This window comes from Limulus polyphemus, unplaced genomic scaffold (genome assembly GCF_000517525.1).
Source record: "Limulus polyphemus unplaced genomic scaffold, Limulus_polyphemus-2.1.2 Scaffold6570, whole genome shotgun sequence".
NCBI classification, from domain to species: Eukaryota; Metazoa; Arthropoda; class Merostomata; order Xiphosura; family Limulidae; genus Limulus; species Limulus polyphemus.
This window is the reverse complement of record NW_013672180.1, coordinates 2450-19999: the sequence shown is the minus strand read 5'-3', so window position 1 is coordinate 19999 and position 17550 is coordinate 2450. Positions and strand designations below refer to the sequence as shown.

Genomic DNA, 17550 nt, shown 5'->3' with positions numbered 1-17550 from the left:
ATACAAAGTCTATAGTTTTGTATGAATTAGGAACTCAAACTACCAATATTGACAACTAGAATATAAAAAATGAACCTCCTATCTTTTCTATTTGCTAAGATATTGCTCATGTACTGACTCAAATATAGTGGCCCTCTGTACACCTCTTTCCATTTTTGGAAATGCTCCCTTATATACACTTCTATATATGACATGAATAACCAATCAAAAGCTCAGAATGTCCCCCTAGTGGACTTCTCAGCTATTCTTTTCACACAAGTTTTGAAATGATAGGGTAAGTCTTTAGTGAGCTCGAAATTTCATATTTTTTTAGACCCAAATACAGCTTAGTTACTACACTTGATAAATTATAGTGGAATTCTATGATATCGATACAGTAATTTATGATTTTTTTGGGTTATTTAAAATGTATATATATAAAAACCTAAAAAATTTTTTTTCACATCCTCCATGTAGAAATTTCATAAGGCTACGACAAGCAGCAAATGAGTACAAATATCGTAACTAGAAGAGATAATTGTTTGCTTTATTTCTTTATTTACTGTTCTATATTTTAAGAAAAATAAGTTTAAAAACTTATTTGTAAATAGTATTAATGTATATACATATATAATGTATAATAACTGAAATGTGACTGTATTTTACAAAATACTAGTCCACTAAAATACAGCCAAGACAGGTTACTTTGTAAAGACTAAAGGTTAGTATTATATTATTTGATACAGTATCATGAGTGCATGTGTGCGTCGTCATTGTAACTTCTGTATTGTTAGCCAGGCATGGCTGGAAGGTCAATATAATAAAAATAATAACAATATATAAATGTATAATGTTATGAGGATTAAGCTATTTAGACTAAACATTTGTGTTATAATCTGTAGTCATTATAGAACAAAGAAAGCATAATTTAAGTATATATCCTTCTTTTTTATGGTGGTTATGAGGCTGGTAAAATTGACAGACACCATAGAGTTAGGGTAGAGAAAATAACAGAAAAGTATAAAGTTTTACTGAAAATAAATGTTTGAAATGTATTTAGGAGGTTTTACAGATTACACAAATAATATTTGAGATTTTTGGGACAAACAATAGTTTTTTAGTTATAACATGAGAATCACTTTGCACTTGAAACAGACTCAATATTTTCCCAAACAAATGTATAATAAAAATACTTCATTAAAAAATCAGATTTTTTGTGTATGAAAGACTTGTAATCCTTACTAAAAGTTTACCAAATGTTGTGAAGATGCACTTACTGCATTAAAAGTTATAGTATAAATACTTAACTCGTATATATTATACAGAGCCCGTCGCGAAAGGTTTAAGTTCCTCCACTGTGAGAAGGAAAAAATCAAGGGATATCAGTAACCCCTCCCTAGTCTGTAAAAGGTTGTAACAGATATGCAAATATTTTTTATTCCAAAGTCTGGCATACAATTTGTTAACATATTTAAGAAAAAAAAACATTGTTATTCTGAAATGGCAAAGAAAAATATTGTTATTTTTTGTTTCATAAAACATAATGACTAAAACATTATTTTCATATTGAATTTATTCAAGACATGCCAGACTACCTGCATGGTTGTGATGGAAAAAAGATAATGACCAGGGGGACGTATAATCCCTCGGTCTATTTCAGCATCCATACATTCCTCAGCAGCATCCAATAAAATCCAATGTAAAGTGTAAAGAAGCTTCGTCTCAGCAGATCCCAGTTTCTCTGTGCAGGAATCTTTCCTGTTATACAGAAGGGCAGCACAACAGTGCATGACATATGGTAAGGAAGCTTGTATCAGACGCCATCTGTTAGTAAACAAGTATTTAAAAATTAATTTTTAATCCTCTAACAGAAATTTAAGTTATTAAATTAATTAATACACCCAAGGTTTTCTTGTTTCCAACCACATTTTCTATAACTTTTGTGTAATTATGCAGAGTGCATATATTTTTGCATTATGTTTAATGACTTTAGACCAATGAAAATATGCTAACTTACAATTTAACCACATAAATATTATCTAAATAGTAGCAAAAAATTATTGAGTCAAACAGTGCCATAAACTGTTATAAATTACACTTTTATATCTACAAAGCAGTAATCAGACACACAAGTAGCTTTCTGTATCTTGAGCAATTACGTAAACATGTACAGTTATTTTACTGTTACTGTTATTTCAATATTATAAAGCATATTATTTTTATACAATCCTCTAAAATACTTTGGTGCAATTATTTGAATACTGTAGCATGACATTTTAACAAAGCTTTCAACTCTGTAACAAGGACATGAACTTTTGCATTTAAATGATATTGATGTTCTGGTATAAATATGAGGTACAAAAATGATCTATTGAACTCAATAGAAAATTATAAATACTGTCAATTGTCGCAATGTGAGATATTTAATTATTCACAGAAACGTTCACATTGTATGAAGACCTTTTCAATGGTAGCTACTGGTGCTATAAATAAGGAGGAGAAAAATATTTAGGACAAAAGGCTTAAATATAATACAGAGTCTATCTATACCACAGATATTTATAAATGCATTAATTCAAATATTCATGGTGAAGGTTTGAAACTTAATAATGATCACATACAGTCCTAAAGTATTTTAGAGATTCAAGATTAAACAAACCTGCTGATGCTCTTTATTGCCTCGGTTAAACTTGGGGATAGACCAAACTGTATATTTTGCACAAGAACTTTTTCAAATACCTGTAAAAAAGCAGTAAAAATCTTTATCCTTCCTTACTTTCATAATTTTCAGTGAAAAATAGAATTTGAAGATATAATTACTGATTATAGCTTGATACCTACAACTAGAAGTAAATATTTTTTTGAACAAGAAGTTGCTTGTTATTGTTGTTAAAAAAAACAGGATTTTAAATTACAAGATGTATATACTGTATAAAAGATAAAACAATACTATAATCAGAAAATAACAAAACTGATGGGTCATAATAATTGATCCTAATTGATTTGCTTCATAAAAAAAAAAAGTAGTGTGTGTGTGCAAATTGGGACTTATGTGATTAACTTCACTTTTTATTTGAAACAAGGGGATAGAGTTGAGGTGGTATTCCTTCATGTTTTGTTAATATTATTATATTTAAATTTTATGTACCTTCTGTTGTTCAGTTGAGCTGTTTCTTAAGTTTTGTTTATGCGTGATGTCAGCTCACTCCTCATTTGAATTAACTGTTACAGTCCTCTTAGAATGAGAAACAATTACTGACATTGAGTGGCACTGAGGTCTTTGACATGGTAGATGTAGTCACATAATTGTGTTAGTTGGCATATAAGTTAACATTTTCCTTACCTGAAAGTATATTTCCAGTAGATACTCACCTTTCCCACAGACAGCTATCTTCCTCATGTGTCTGCCTTTGAGATGTGCATGCCACTAGCCTTCAGACAATTCCCACTAAACTCACAAGATTTCTCGTGAATTGCGCTACTGCATAATAACGTTATTATGCAGTAAAATCCCTCCATCAATAGGAGGGCAACACAGCTTCCCTGTGTAATAATTCCCTCTATGATTTTGCACTCATGATCTTCATTCTATGATGAGGCAAGGAATACTAAGTAGCACCAGAAGTGGGGAGGAAGGGTGGGAAGTGTGTAAAGAAGTAACTATTGAAAATACATTTTCTGGTAAGGAAGATGTTAACTTCTGAGGCAATACACACCTCCTCACACAGAAAGCTAGAATCCCACATTGATATGGTGGAGGGACAAGTGTGAAAGTTACCTAGATGAGCTCCTTTCAAAAAGCATGCAAAGGAAACCCATGGATTGTGACTCCTAATGACAGTAGCTCCATAGGGGCACACTCATGGGAGACTGCATCTTATCTCTTCCAGGGTACACTTTTCACCAAGATTGAATAAGAGGAAGAGGAACTTGTGAACCTTCGTACTCTGACGAGACAAGTAATAACTGTGCACTAGAAGTGGGGAGGATGGGTGGGATTGTGTATGAAGAGGTAAGTATCTATTAGAAACACATTTTCATGTAAGAAAAAATGTTAATTTCCATGATACTAAATAATTGCACAAAATTAAGCCAGAATCCCACATTGAAGTGGTGGAGGGGCCAGTGTAAAGGTTTACCTAGAGGAGCTCCCTTCAAAAGCACCTGAAGGAAGCCCATGGAATGTGACACCCAATTGCAGAGGTTCCATAACAGCAAGTTGGCAAAGACATTTTACAAGATGATTTCAATAAACTAAAGTATTGGCTTAATATAAATGAAATCTATATTAATACTTATAAAACAAACACTATGATAATTCACTCACAATATACAAATATTAATAACAACATTTTTTTACAAAGTCATGATCAAAGATGTAATACTAAATACAAACATTTATTTGAAGAAAACAAGTAGTATTCTGATTGTAAGTGTAAGTATATTGAAAATGTTAATACTAAGACATACTTAGGGCTTAGTATAGATGACGTTTTTATTTGGTCTAAACATGTAAATATGATTCGCAATAAATTAAGACCCATTACAGCAAAGTTATGGGGAATACTGAATATTTTATCAATCAATATAAACAAAATTATTTATGCATCACTAACAGAATCTGTTATACATTATGGATTGACAGTATATGACTCAAAAAGTAACATTCACTTTAAAAAATAAATGTAATTCATAGAATGTAAAAAATGTAATTTATAGTTCATCTTTGATGAACTTAATACAAATTTTACAGTAAGAGAAGAAGTTATAAGAAATCAATTATTAGATATAAATGTACTTTATAAATATGTGATAATTATAAATTCTTATTATAGTCCAAGTTATAAAGTACTAACAAATCGTATTTGCAATACTAGAGCACTAGAAAATAAATATTATGAAATTCCAAAATATAATAATAACTAAGAAACAAGAGTAAGAAAGTATAAAATACCAACTTTCTAGGGTTTTATGAAACATAAGTACCTTTGCAGAGTTAAAAAAGAAAATTTAAAGACTGGTTATTAAGTGGTGTTCATATAAAAGCAGAGTAATAATCATTGAATGGTAATTTAATCTTACTGGATTAATTACCTTTCCAACACAGGTAGATTGAGGTTATGTTTTCACCCCCTGTGTGTTTGTGTGTGTATGTGCTTGTTAGCAAAATTTCTAAGGAATTTTTTTGGAAGATTGTTGCCATTGGATGAAAACTGGAACTGAAACAAAAACCATGAAAAATGTGGTAAATAAGTTACAAAAAAGTAGATGCCTAGAGAGAAATCACAAATCTCAAACTAAGGGAAATTAAGAATTTCTTTAAAATGCTGCATTGCGAAGGTATGTGCTCTACTGAGTGTCCCTTTAGTATCATTAATTTCACATTTTTATCATGTATTTAAGTGATTGTTTATGATAATAGTGCAAAAACATTACAGAATATTATGTTTTTGTGTTACAATTATTAAATTGTTAACTTCAGATATATGTTAATATGAAATTTTGTTTAAATAGACTTTTAATACTAATTTTGCCATTTTGTCTTTTGTTTAGTTATATTTACTAACATTTATAGGAATACATGGTCATAGTTATAAAGAAGTATTCCACAAATAAGCTGATAAAGCTTCATGGGAACTTTTTTATTTTTGCATGTTTAAATATTTCTATAATGACTGAAGATGTACTGTTAGTAAAAGAAAGTAACACAGAAGGTATATTCTAATTAACCTTTTATCTGTATTTTATCTATCTTTATTATTGTATGAAAGAATAAATAAATAAATATTAGTAGTAGTATTACAATTATTCTTATTTTTATTCTTCTGAATGTTGTTAATTATATACTGATAGTCTGAAACAGATCTTGTAATCTTCCCAAATCCGTGCAGGTACATCCATCTGTTTTTTTTTTCTGTTCTTGTGATTTAAGCTTTCATCTAAGAGCAAGACATATCCATTTCAGTCATTAATTTTCTTAATGAGAATAGATATATTCAGATATGATGCTATTCCAAAACTACACAAATAAATTCCTCTCACCACATGAAAACCATTTTGCAACTTTTGAGTCTGAAAACATTTCAGTGAATAGTGGACTGACATTGGAACATGAGTTGAAGGAAAAGTGTGACTTCACAACTTTCAATGTCCACAGAATTTCAGATTTTAAACAATCTGACCTTGAGACAAATGGTAATCAGTGATTGCTGTGAGGTACACGTATTTGTGGCTGTGTCAACTGAGGGTGCACGAGCGAAGATAGCTTGAATATCACTTTCATTAAAAAAAAATATTATATTCTTCCCAATGAACATAGTCTGCCACAAATGCATGTGCATCATACCAGCAGCATGGTTTTTTAAAGCCGCTTCTCTCATGTTTGAGATATCAAATGTCTCCATTCACAAAGTGCATTTTGCATTATATTTATCTACATCTCGGTTCAACCACATATAGTATTCATGCTTTTTAAGCCACCCCTTATTAAATATGTATTTTCCCCTCGGCATTATCAGCCAATTTCAGGCAATATGTAGGCCTACTGTTCCAATTGACAGCCCATCGATTTATATTGCATGCATTGAATGTGCTATGTGTGTATATCAATCGATAGAGAGACTCGTTAGGGCAATAGAAAATGATATTTGTGGCGTGCATTGCATTCACTATGATGAATGATCATAAGGGTAACACATCACTATCTAAAACCCAGATGACTCACATAAATTGCATCTGACCTGAAAATGTGTGTATCTGGTTTAAAAGAAATGATGGAACCCTTCACAGTGGGATTAAATATTAACAAATGTTTGAATATAAAGTGTCTAATGTAGGAGGACTTTCATTTCTCCAAGGTTCAAGAGAGAAATGAGGACTTTTCCAGGGGTATGGTGAAATTTCAGGAATTCCAAGACATGAACAAACCCTGATGATTATAAGAAGGATGACCTGGACTTGTGCCACACTAACAGTGTCACCACTTCCCACTGGTTAGCACCCTTTGTTAAGCTGCTGGCTATTAGGTCCCAATGAGTGAGGGTTCTCCATGGTCCACCACCCCAGTGGTGAGGAACTGGTAAGTGGTAAGGGTCTCCTTTGCTTCACTGGAAGAAAAGGGGGGGGGTTTATGGTGGGTAGACCCACAGAAAATGCTCAGATCATTCTTGTCAGAAAAATCTTGAAAGCCAGTAAGCACAAGTCAGGGAAGCAGGCAGAGCACCTTTGGTGCTGGCTTCCTCCATGATAATCCATGGAAGAGTTTGGATCGAACAGTAAAAATATATCAGAATATATCACAAGGATACTTCAAGTGATCTTGTGGAACACCTCATCTCAACAGTGGGCATATATGGAGCTACAGCTGATGGTATGAGCGCTTTCCATTATCCTAGCTCTATGCAAAATTTTGGGGAAAAAAAAGTGGACCCTGAGAGGCACCACCAGCCACCTGGTGGGATCCTGGAAGCAAATGCTCAAAACCAAAGGGGAATGTACTAACCTCTCTAAAAATGATGGGTAAATTGTAGGATGGCAAATGGAAGTAGGCAGTACCCTTGGGAAACAAAATAACCAGGTTAAGAAAATAGTGGGTGACAATGTTATGCAAGGTAGTCCACATGCCAGCTTGAACGATCTTGTCCAGTGCCATCAAATACAAGCTGTGATAGAATGAAAGAGGTGATGACTCTGATGGGATGAAATGCAAACAACAACTTCGAAAGAGAAGAGATCAAACAAAGAATTTGGTGTACTGTACCAATAAAGGCAGAAGGAAATTTGTCCCTGAGGAAGAGGAATCCCAGGAAAAGTAGAGTGTAAGATGAAAACCCTGAAAGTGAGAGATATGGGATAAGTAACAGCAAGTAGCACGAATGTTGCAGAAGAGTCTGTCCAGGTCTGAACGAGCCAAGAAGGGTGAAATAGAAGGACAAGTGGCTAAAGACCATGGCAGGAAGGACTGATTTGGAGAAATAAGAACATGAGGATGATGGAAAAGGCACAAGATGATTCACTAGCACAATCAATTGAACAACAGCAACCACAAATGATAAGAAAGAGGAAAATGTTTGAATTAAAGGTGGTAAAAGTTGCAGGTTGCCAATGTCTCGAATAGGCATAGGTAAGAATATACAGGATGACACCGAGATCACGGTGGGGCATGGGAACAGAGTGAGTATGTCTGTGAATAAGAAAAGACCAGAACAAGGTGGAAAGAACAGGGGAGGAAACACCTTGCAGTATTGAGCATGCAAAATGGTGAAGACAAGGCTGCCCAATAATTGGCAAAGGTGGAGACAGCTGAACTCTGTAGAACAGCCTGGTAAAGGGAAGAGAGATGTCTGACAGTAGAATGATTAGGAAGTAGGTGGCAATGGATTGTTCAATGTTGAAAGCTATATTCTTCATGTGAGTAGAATGATGCCCAGAGTGGGAAATGAAAGGATAACCAGATGAGAAGGTCCAGTTCAACAGCCAATGGACTGGACTAATCAAAACATGAAGGTGGAAGGACAAGATCCCTTGATGGAAAGGATATGGGAGAAGCAATAGTGTGTATAAGGGACAGGTGAAGAGAGGGTTGGGTTGTTAGTGGCATAGAAGAGGAAGCCAAGGTTAAGACAACCAGAGGGGTACCGACAAGATTGTCGCCAGTCAAGGAAAAGACCCAAGGTAAAGGCTGGAAAGGTTAATGAGCATTAGGACAAGTAAAATACCAGACCAGGCAGAAGGCAGCAATAGCCAGGGCCAAGAAAATGAAAACATATGATTTAAAGAGAGGAAGCATGAAAGAAAGAGAGAGTTGGCTAGGCAATGATGAGTGAAGTCCCCAAGAGAGAACTCCCATTGAAAACTGGGGGAGAAGAGATATTCTGTGAGCAGATTCCAGTCTTGCCAAGAAAGGTGATCCACAACCTGTTTCATAGTACCCAGTATATGGCAGACAAGAAAACCAACTTGTGAAGGATTGGTCCAAGAAGGAAGGTCCAGGGTTTGAAAGAAAGGGGTTCTGGATTGGTTTCCCCCAAGGCAGTTAAATGAGGAAAAGCTAAGGCATTTTCAGAAAGGAACATAACAAAATGATTCCATAAAAGAAGCAATAATGGGATCATACCCAACAGTCTACTGAAAGTTCAAGCACCTGGATATGGAGAGAAGACTCATCTGAGGTCCATGTGCCAGATGTAAAATTGAAAGTCAGGGATGCTCCCCAACAAGAGGGGGAAGCATAGATGGAAAGGTGTATAACCAGTGTGGGTGCAGGTAATGGAACACAGAGGGTGATATTAGATTGGTCCAGCCACCCATACATATACTAGAATGGAGGAAGGGGCATGAGAACCACTGAGGTCAAATAATTCAGTGAGGAGGTACATATGTGTGTGACCCAAAGGGATAAGCAGTTCTCATGAAACTATGGTCACCAAATACTCACCCTCCATGCAGAATAAGTAGGATAGGCACAACTCCTATTGACTGCTAGGTCCATAGCTCACATTCAGATGGGAGATGAAAAACACCCCCACCCCCAGTGAATAAGATATTGAGTGGGAGTGAGGAATTGGTGGAAGTGGTGACAAACACAGCCCCAAAAAGGCAATAGACAGAGAAGCAAGTGGAAGGAAAAAGGAAACAATATGGGGGCAGAAAGGAGAAAAGGAAGGGATTTGGAAAGAAGTTTGTGGGTAAAAAGTAGAAAAACCCTTGTGTGGATAGAAGAGAGTGACCACAGGAGCTCACATTGTGACAGCCAGACACCCACAGGATCCAACAAGATGGAACATCACTGGAAAGCTCAACAAGTCTGATGCCAGGAAGAAGAGGAAGTTCGGAATCAAAAGATAGGGAAACAGGGACTAAGACAAGGTACAAAGAGGAAATAGGTTTGGGGACATTATGGAAACAACATACAAAAGTGTGGATTGATGAGAGGCAGTCTCAGCCCATGTTTCAATCAAATCAGGAATACCACCAAACTTCAGGGCAAAGAAAAGAGCTAGGTGGAGAAGGGAAGAAAGAAGAACTACAGATAGGAGAGTATCCCTACCAAACAACCTTCAAGAACAAAGAGGCAAGTGAAAAGAAAGTGGTAGAAGTATAATGGCCACAGTGGAGGAGTGAAAGGAACAATAATCACCCACAAGCTTCATTGGGGCACTATGGAATGCCTCAGACTGGAAGTGTAGATAGGAGAGGTAAATAGGTGTGGTAAAAGGATTAAGTAAAGACAGAAGTAGTGGGTAATGGAGGGCAAAACTGATGCCAATAGTTCACTCCCATCCCCCACAGATAAAGGCAATCTCAATTGTGAGAATCGCAATAGGGAATGGAGAAAGACTAAATTCGAGGAAATAAGAATCAAATAGACTTCATGTTATGGAAATGCAAGTGGTCCAGGAAGGGTAAACAAAATGAGTTAGGGTTAGGATTAAAAAAGTAGAGAACAAAAAAAAAAGAATATAACACATGGGAAATATAAAGAATTGTGCATACCTGATAAATCATGGCCAAAGAATTCAAGAAAATTTCTCTTCCACAGAAAGAGAAGTTCCCAAAGCCTAAGCAGGTGAAGGAACAAGCAAATTCGTCCTCCTCATTCACCCCACAAACAAAGAGAAGGAATGCCTGAAGAAGGGACTGGAGCTGAAGTTCTTGGCAGCATATGGGAACCCAAAATATTATTCACAGTGACCATCACGTCATTCCAGGAAACATGCCTCCATAAGCCATAACTGTTACACAACCTGTGTGAGAAAATTAGTCACTCAAACAATTATTAGAAGGCATTACATAAATGAGTGTTCATAGTATGTATAAAAAAGGAAATTAAGTTCCCTAAACATTGCAAGTCACATTAAATTGACAAAAAAAAACATGTCTGATGTGTTCAGTGCCAAGGGTTAGACTAAAGAACACAAGTGAAAAATCATAGAGGAAGCTATTGCACAGGAAGGCTTTGTTATCCTCCTATTGATAGAGGGCTTTTGTTGCATAATAACGTCATTATGCAGTAGTGCAATTCACAAGAAGTATCATGAGTTTAGGTGGAAGTTGCCTGAAGGCTAGTGGCATGCAAGTTTCTAAGGCAGACATACGGAGAAGATAGCTTTCTGTATGAAGAGGTATGTATTCCTCAGAAAAATAAGTTTTGCTAAGACTGTTTATATATATTACTCCGTCATTCCATGTAAATAGATTGATCAGTTGTTTTGTCAATACCTGATTATCATCTCATATTGTGTTGTAATCTCATTGTCTGGTACGAAATAAGAGAACTAAAGATTGCATAAGCCAGAAGCTTGAGAACATGGATTTGATACTGCTTGAAAAGTGGTCATGCTTACAGCTTACAAGTGTTGTAAGTTGTATTTCATCAAAGGAGGTGAAAGTGTTGTATTATTAAGTAGATTTTGTGATAATTTATGATTATAGGTGTTTGTTTTCTTTATAAATCTTTTTTTTTCTAATGTTTTGCATCTCAGTTATATTGTTAAGTCAAAAGATTGGAGTTCAGATGTCATGTTTGTAAAAGTCATGGCTTAGCATTATATTCCTTGTATATACAGTGCTTGAATGGGGGGGGGGGGGGGGGGGAAGCAGGATGGTTTGTGAAAATTTTAAGGCTGGTACTACATTTCTTATTTTTCATGTGTGTTCTTTATTCATTATTATAAAAGTAACTAGAATGTAAAAATTAAACCTATTGGGTAAGATAATGAAAAATAATAGTAATAATAAAAATTCTTCAGGGGGTAACTCACGAACAGCTCATGCATTACATAATTGGATATGTTAATGTGAGCTGCACATTCACCATGTGATTTACAACTTGTGTGATGAGATTATTAGTTAGACATAGTTCAAAGAGCAATAAAACAAAAACATTAAGTAAAAACAGATGTATACTGTTATAAGTTATATTATGGAAACTCTGATAGTTACTTTGTGGTTATGAGCTCACTCACACCAACTGAGACCAAAAAAAAAAAGAGTCCCCAGTCTCTTACTACTATAAATATTTATTGTTTTGTTTATATAATTTTCTCTTCTGAAAAGCTTGTAGTTTAGTAAGAGGTAGCAGGACTGTTTTGGGCCCTCTTGAAAAGAAGTGGGATGACATCCCACCCCACTTCAAGCAATGCATATTTAACTAATAAAACTGAGTAGTTTGTATGGACTGTCCTTCCCATCCCACAAATGATCTTGACCTAACACTCTGTGACTTACATATTTTTGATCCACTCAAGAATGCTCTGTATGGATAAAACCTCCAGATAACTGATGTTCTCAATGAAGTAGTAGGCAAAGAAATTTACAACATCAAACCTGCATTTAGCTGAGCTGGTTTGAGGAGGCTCACAAAATGATGGAGGAAATTCATCATACTTAACGGGTACTGTGTTGAGAAATGATATCCGGTTGCGCACACTACCAACACAAGTGGTGAAAATTGTTTTTTGTTACAATTTGATATATGTAGTCTACAGGAAATTAAATTAAATTTCCTCATATAACACAGTGAATTTGGTAATGTAATAAATTTACAAAAACAAAATTTAACAGCAATAAATTATGTAATAAAAATAATTAAATTAAAAATTAAAATAATAAAGTAAACATATACATGTATTTGTTTTAAAAAAGTTATTGTTGTGTTAGAGCAATGGTTGAAACCCATAAAAATTATGGTTATAGTTTATGTTTACAGTGCATTGTGTATATTTTGTTTATAAGAACAAATAACTAGTAAGAAATATTCCATTTCAATGAGCTATTGAAATCACAGGCTGATAAAAATTAATTAATATCAGCAAGATATTTTCCTACCTTGCATGCTTCCCTTTGTTCCTGTAAGGGAAAAAAAAAATAGCTCAGGAGAAAAGTTATGCATTAAAAAGTACTGTATGTAATAAATACAGAATGATGAATATATTTTTTCAGTACATATCTGTCAGTAAACATTTTTCAACTTAATTCTTTCTTAAGTGTTTCCTCATTGTTTGATTCATCTGCAATATGGTTATACAAATAAATAACAACTAAGAGGAGAAATATATGAGTTAAAAGAAATATATGCTTATAGAAAATTGCTAAATATCTAAAAAAAACTGACAAGTGTGATATGTTTAAAGGGAGGGTTTCCAGTCTAAGGTTAGAAGTTTGTTAAAGCAGTGGGTGTAAGCCTGTTGAAAAGATTCATCAATCTATATACTTTTTTAGTGATGCCCATTCTAAAGTACCCTCATGCTTCCCAATGTAATGGTCAGTTACTCCAAAAGAAAACATTAAACTGCAAGGAAACATCTCACAACATTTCTTATATTGTTTCAAATAGACAATGTTTTCCTGAGTCTGCACTCATCGTCTTACTATTATTTTCAAATCCTCAGAAACTTAATTTTTTTTATTTGTATAAATTAATTATTAAAAGAATTAATAAAATATTTCTATATTAAATTTGTTACTGGGGTTTACAATAATTAACTCTTAAATTGCTAACTTGTTTAGAAACCAATGATTACCAGTTTGGTCCACTTGGTCCATCATATTGAGTAATTTTGGTTTTTGCTTTTATTGGTACAACTCACACTGTAAAGAACTGAACAAATAAAACTGAGTGAAATCAATCACTTGTTAAGTAAAATAATGAACAAATCCCAGCAGTAATTGGTGGAATTAGTTGAAATACTGATGGTAATTTGTTTACATTTTTCTGTACTTCATATGTTATTAAAGACTGTGTAACTAAGCCATGGACCCACAAGCAAATTGGAGTATAAATAATTTTGAAAAATGTTTTAAAGAAGCCAATATTGGTCTTAAAGTAATTTTATTTAAAAACTTGTAGTTTTTATCTGAAGAAATATTCAAAATACTAGAAGTGCTATTTGTTTGTTTGTTTGTAATTAAGCCCAAAGTTACACAATGGGTTATCTGTGCTCTGCCCCCACTAGTATCAAAACCCGGATTCTAGCATTGTAAGGCCACTGGGAGGTGAAGTTCTATTTACCAAATTGCATAAATTTAAAATTTTAACTCATAGTATAATGTAGATTTTATAAAGATATCATTGTATTTTTCATCTTTAGTGATAATTTTTGTCAAATAGAATTTATATAAAAACATGTACTCATATAGAAACATTCCACATATCTGACTATAATTCAAAAATGCCAGCACTCTCAGTTAACAATCACTGATGGAATTAACTGTAACAGCTAAAAATCCTGTGAATAAAAATTAAAGAATCAAGACAAGTTACTAAAGTTTGTAGTAACTACTCAACTGGGTTCCTTTAGAAAGTCTTAATGACTCTATAAGTTTATGTATAAAATTATGAGACAAATAAAGAACCACAAACTTAAGATAAATATTTGGCAAATGGAACCTTTCTTGCCTATTCAGGAAACTGTTAAGTTTTACTAAAATATTCACAAAACTTAAATTTGCTTTAAAACAATTTTAATCTTTGGTAATTTCTCAAACACTTTTTTTCATTGGTATTAACAGAGAAATCATGAAAAATCATTATACTACTATACTCACCATACATGATGCCTCTTGAACTTTACCAGTCTTTGGTCTAATAAATGGGCTATGAGGATACAGTAAATAAAATGAAAGTTCACTTTCAAAATTTATCATTAAACTGTATAAAACAGCACATTGCACAACTATTAAATAAGTGAAATAAATATATTAATTAACAATTAGGTCAATAAAAAACAAGGTTATGTTATTTGTTAACTTTGGGGTAGAAAATTTATGAGAGCAATTTCAGAGTATCTTTGTATGCAAAATAATGCCATTGCTTTTAAATGACTCAATGTAAGCACTTACAGATTATATGAAAAAAATTAGTATATTTTATATCAGTCTCACTTTTTTAGTTCAAACAGTTACATAGAATTTTATTTAATGTTGTTTTCATTACATTAAATTGGAAGTCTAACTTAAAATTTTGAAGTATGTTTTTTTTTAAAAATGACCATTTTGGAAATATCCTTATAAAGATACAAATGTGATTTATAGTTATTTTTATATTTTCTGTTATTTAAAACAGGCTTATTATTTTTTCATACTTCATATTTAGAATTTTGTAAGATAAAACAGAAAGAAGCAAAAAAAACATAAGACTGTGTGAAGTTTGTTGAATACACGCATAATAACTACTTGCCTCAAAATCACAAATATATGTATTATTGGATATTTTCTGAGAAAACCTATTGGTGCTTTCAAACTAGGTTAATGGTTTTGAAAAAATTCTGCAAAACTGTTATTTTATTGACAGTGAATCTCAAAGATCATTATCAAATTATTATTAATTTTCTGTAATATATATAGTTTCCATCAGGGTTAGATTCCTACAGAAAATAATAAGTGGACTGTATAAGGTGACCAAACACAGAGATAAAATTGCAAAATTAAAACATTCCAAACTACTATTCAAGACAGACAACAGTGCAGATACAGTATGATAAATGTCATTTCCTCAAAAACAATGAGTGGATGGCATCCACCTTCGTTCCCCTTTAATACTAGTTTCCATTAATATGTTTAATACACATGTCTTCTTTCTTATTAGCTATAATAAGTTACATTTGATCACACAATAAATATAGTTTAGTCTATTTTTCAAATGTGATTTTGTTTTATTACCATTTTACTTATCTTATCACAAAGAGGTAAAAAAAACAATAATGTAAAACCAATATTACATTGTGCATTGCTGGAAAGCATTCATGATCATTTTTCTTTTTGTTCATAACAATATACATAAAGAATTTTCAATTTGAATAAACTGAAACAAGACCCATTTTTCTCTAATATTAATGATGGAAAAGGAATATAGAGAATGTATATTTTTATTACTGTAAACCTTAAAAGTAAATATGTAAAAACACAAATACAATATACTTGTATATATTTGTAAGTTTTTCAAATAATTTAATTGAAAAAAAAATGATCATCCAAATAAGTTACCTGGTTTGTCTCCAAAAAAATGTTTGGATTGGAAGAGGCACTGACAGGTTATCACTGTCACCATCGGAATCAAACTTTCTTTTTGGCATTGTGGAAGGGAAATTTTTCACAGAATGTTACAAAGCAATTTTAACTCTCATTTCAACAAATGAGAATATTAGCATTACCTGTCAAAATAAAGCAAATATATTTTTATACACATAAATATTTATTTATATACCCAAAAGTTTAAACTTATCAATTTTGAGTTATAATTATTTCAATAATAATAACACATAAGCAGTGGACAAAAATTATTATCTCTTGTTTGGCTTACATAAATAATTTTTTGTTTCTAAAAAGCAAGTAGAAACAAAATATAAATTAGCATAATGTCATTTAATCTTGCTTGAAACGCACAGGGTATTTCTTAACTCTTTTAATCTTGATTAAAGTTGTTAATCTAGATATCCTGCCAAACAACGTAGAACTCACTAGAAGTTTCATTCTTTGAATGTGGGTGGAATAATTATTATTAATCGCATGGGAACGTGCGTGTGATTATAATTTTATATTTAATTTCCAAAGAAAAAAATCACTTTCTACTTTTAAACTGTTATTGAATAAAAAACTGAACAATAATAACAATAGATAATTAAAATAAAAAACAACAAGGTAGGTCATGTAAATTATTGTATTAGTAGCCGCTTCAAGTTCAATCGTGTACTGTTGTAGTTGTAACGAAAAACGCCTGACAAATCATCTTCACTTCACTCTTCACTGACTTCTGTCAACCTGAGTTGACAAACCTCATGTTATATTTGCCACATTACAAATTTTACACGAAAAATGTATGTTTCCAAAACCAAAAAACAAAACAAAAATTAACATGGTATAGAATGCCTTTAAAATCTTACCAATTATCATTGTACACGACAACTTCGAGAATTTGCCACCTTTTGTAAACAACCATATTCGTGACGTCATATCACACTGCTCTTATACTGACGCCTCATCCTCTCAAACCAACTCATAAGATAAACATCTGCGTCGGTAACTCCATCCGTAACTAAATATAAACAGAACTGTGTGATATCCCCCGTTAATAATATATATATACCATATATATATATACTGCTGTCCTCTAGTAGGCTTATTACAAACTAAAATATGTGGGAAATAACTTCAAAAATGTGTTAGTAATACACAAATATGTAGGTTCATCTTAACGTTGTTGAATTTTCTTCCATTGCCTTAAATTTTATAAAAATATTCAAACAAAATTAGGAAACAATTAATTCTTGTTAATCCTTTGTAGTAGTTAGAATAACTGCCAATTCTGCTTATTTCCTTCCATGATTACTTTTATTTTTGTTATATCATTCCAGATGATGATAATCTATCTCTTTGGGTGGCGCCTGGAAACTTACGTGTGTTTCAGCGAGTCTGGGAAACATAACTAATGGTGGACTTAGTTGGTATGGTTATCAGGCTTTCTTTTGATTAATGACATCATGAACTCCACGAACGCATTGGTTATCGTATGGCATTAACATAGATATGTGTGTGTGTGTGTTAATACTGTTACGTCTCCGTTTGTTAATTGAT

General features: G+C 32.9%; 1 protein-coding gene across 1 annotated transcript in view; it reads right to left on the bottom strand.

Moving 5' to 3' along the window:
- The window catches only part of LOC106473862 (protein unc-80 homolog), a gene marked incomplete at its 3' end in the record, with an annotated part of 42031 nt that extends 25074 nt beyond the window's left edge, over nt 1–16957 (bottom strand). Inside the window, exons 1-6 of the mRNA XM_022402256.1 lie at nt 16860–16957; nt 15964–16130; nt 14527–14575; nt 12808–12828; nt 2639–2718; nt 1575–1803 (exon numbers count right to left, since the gene is read on the bottom strand). Of these exons, the coding sequence (XP_022257964.1) occupies nt 1575–1803; nt 2639–2718; nt 12808–12828; nt 14527–14575; nt 15964–16052 (468 nt within the window). The remainder of the gene's footprint in view (nt 1–1574; nt 1804–2638; nt 2719–12807; nt 12829–14526; nt 14576–15963; nt 16131–16859) is intronic.
- Nucleotides 16958–17550: the final 593 nt, after the last annotated feature.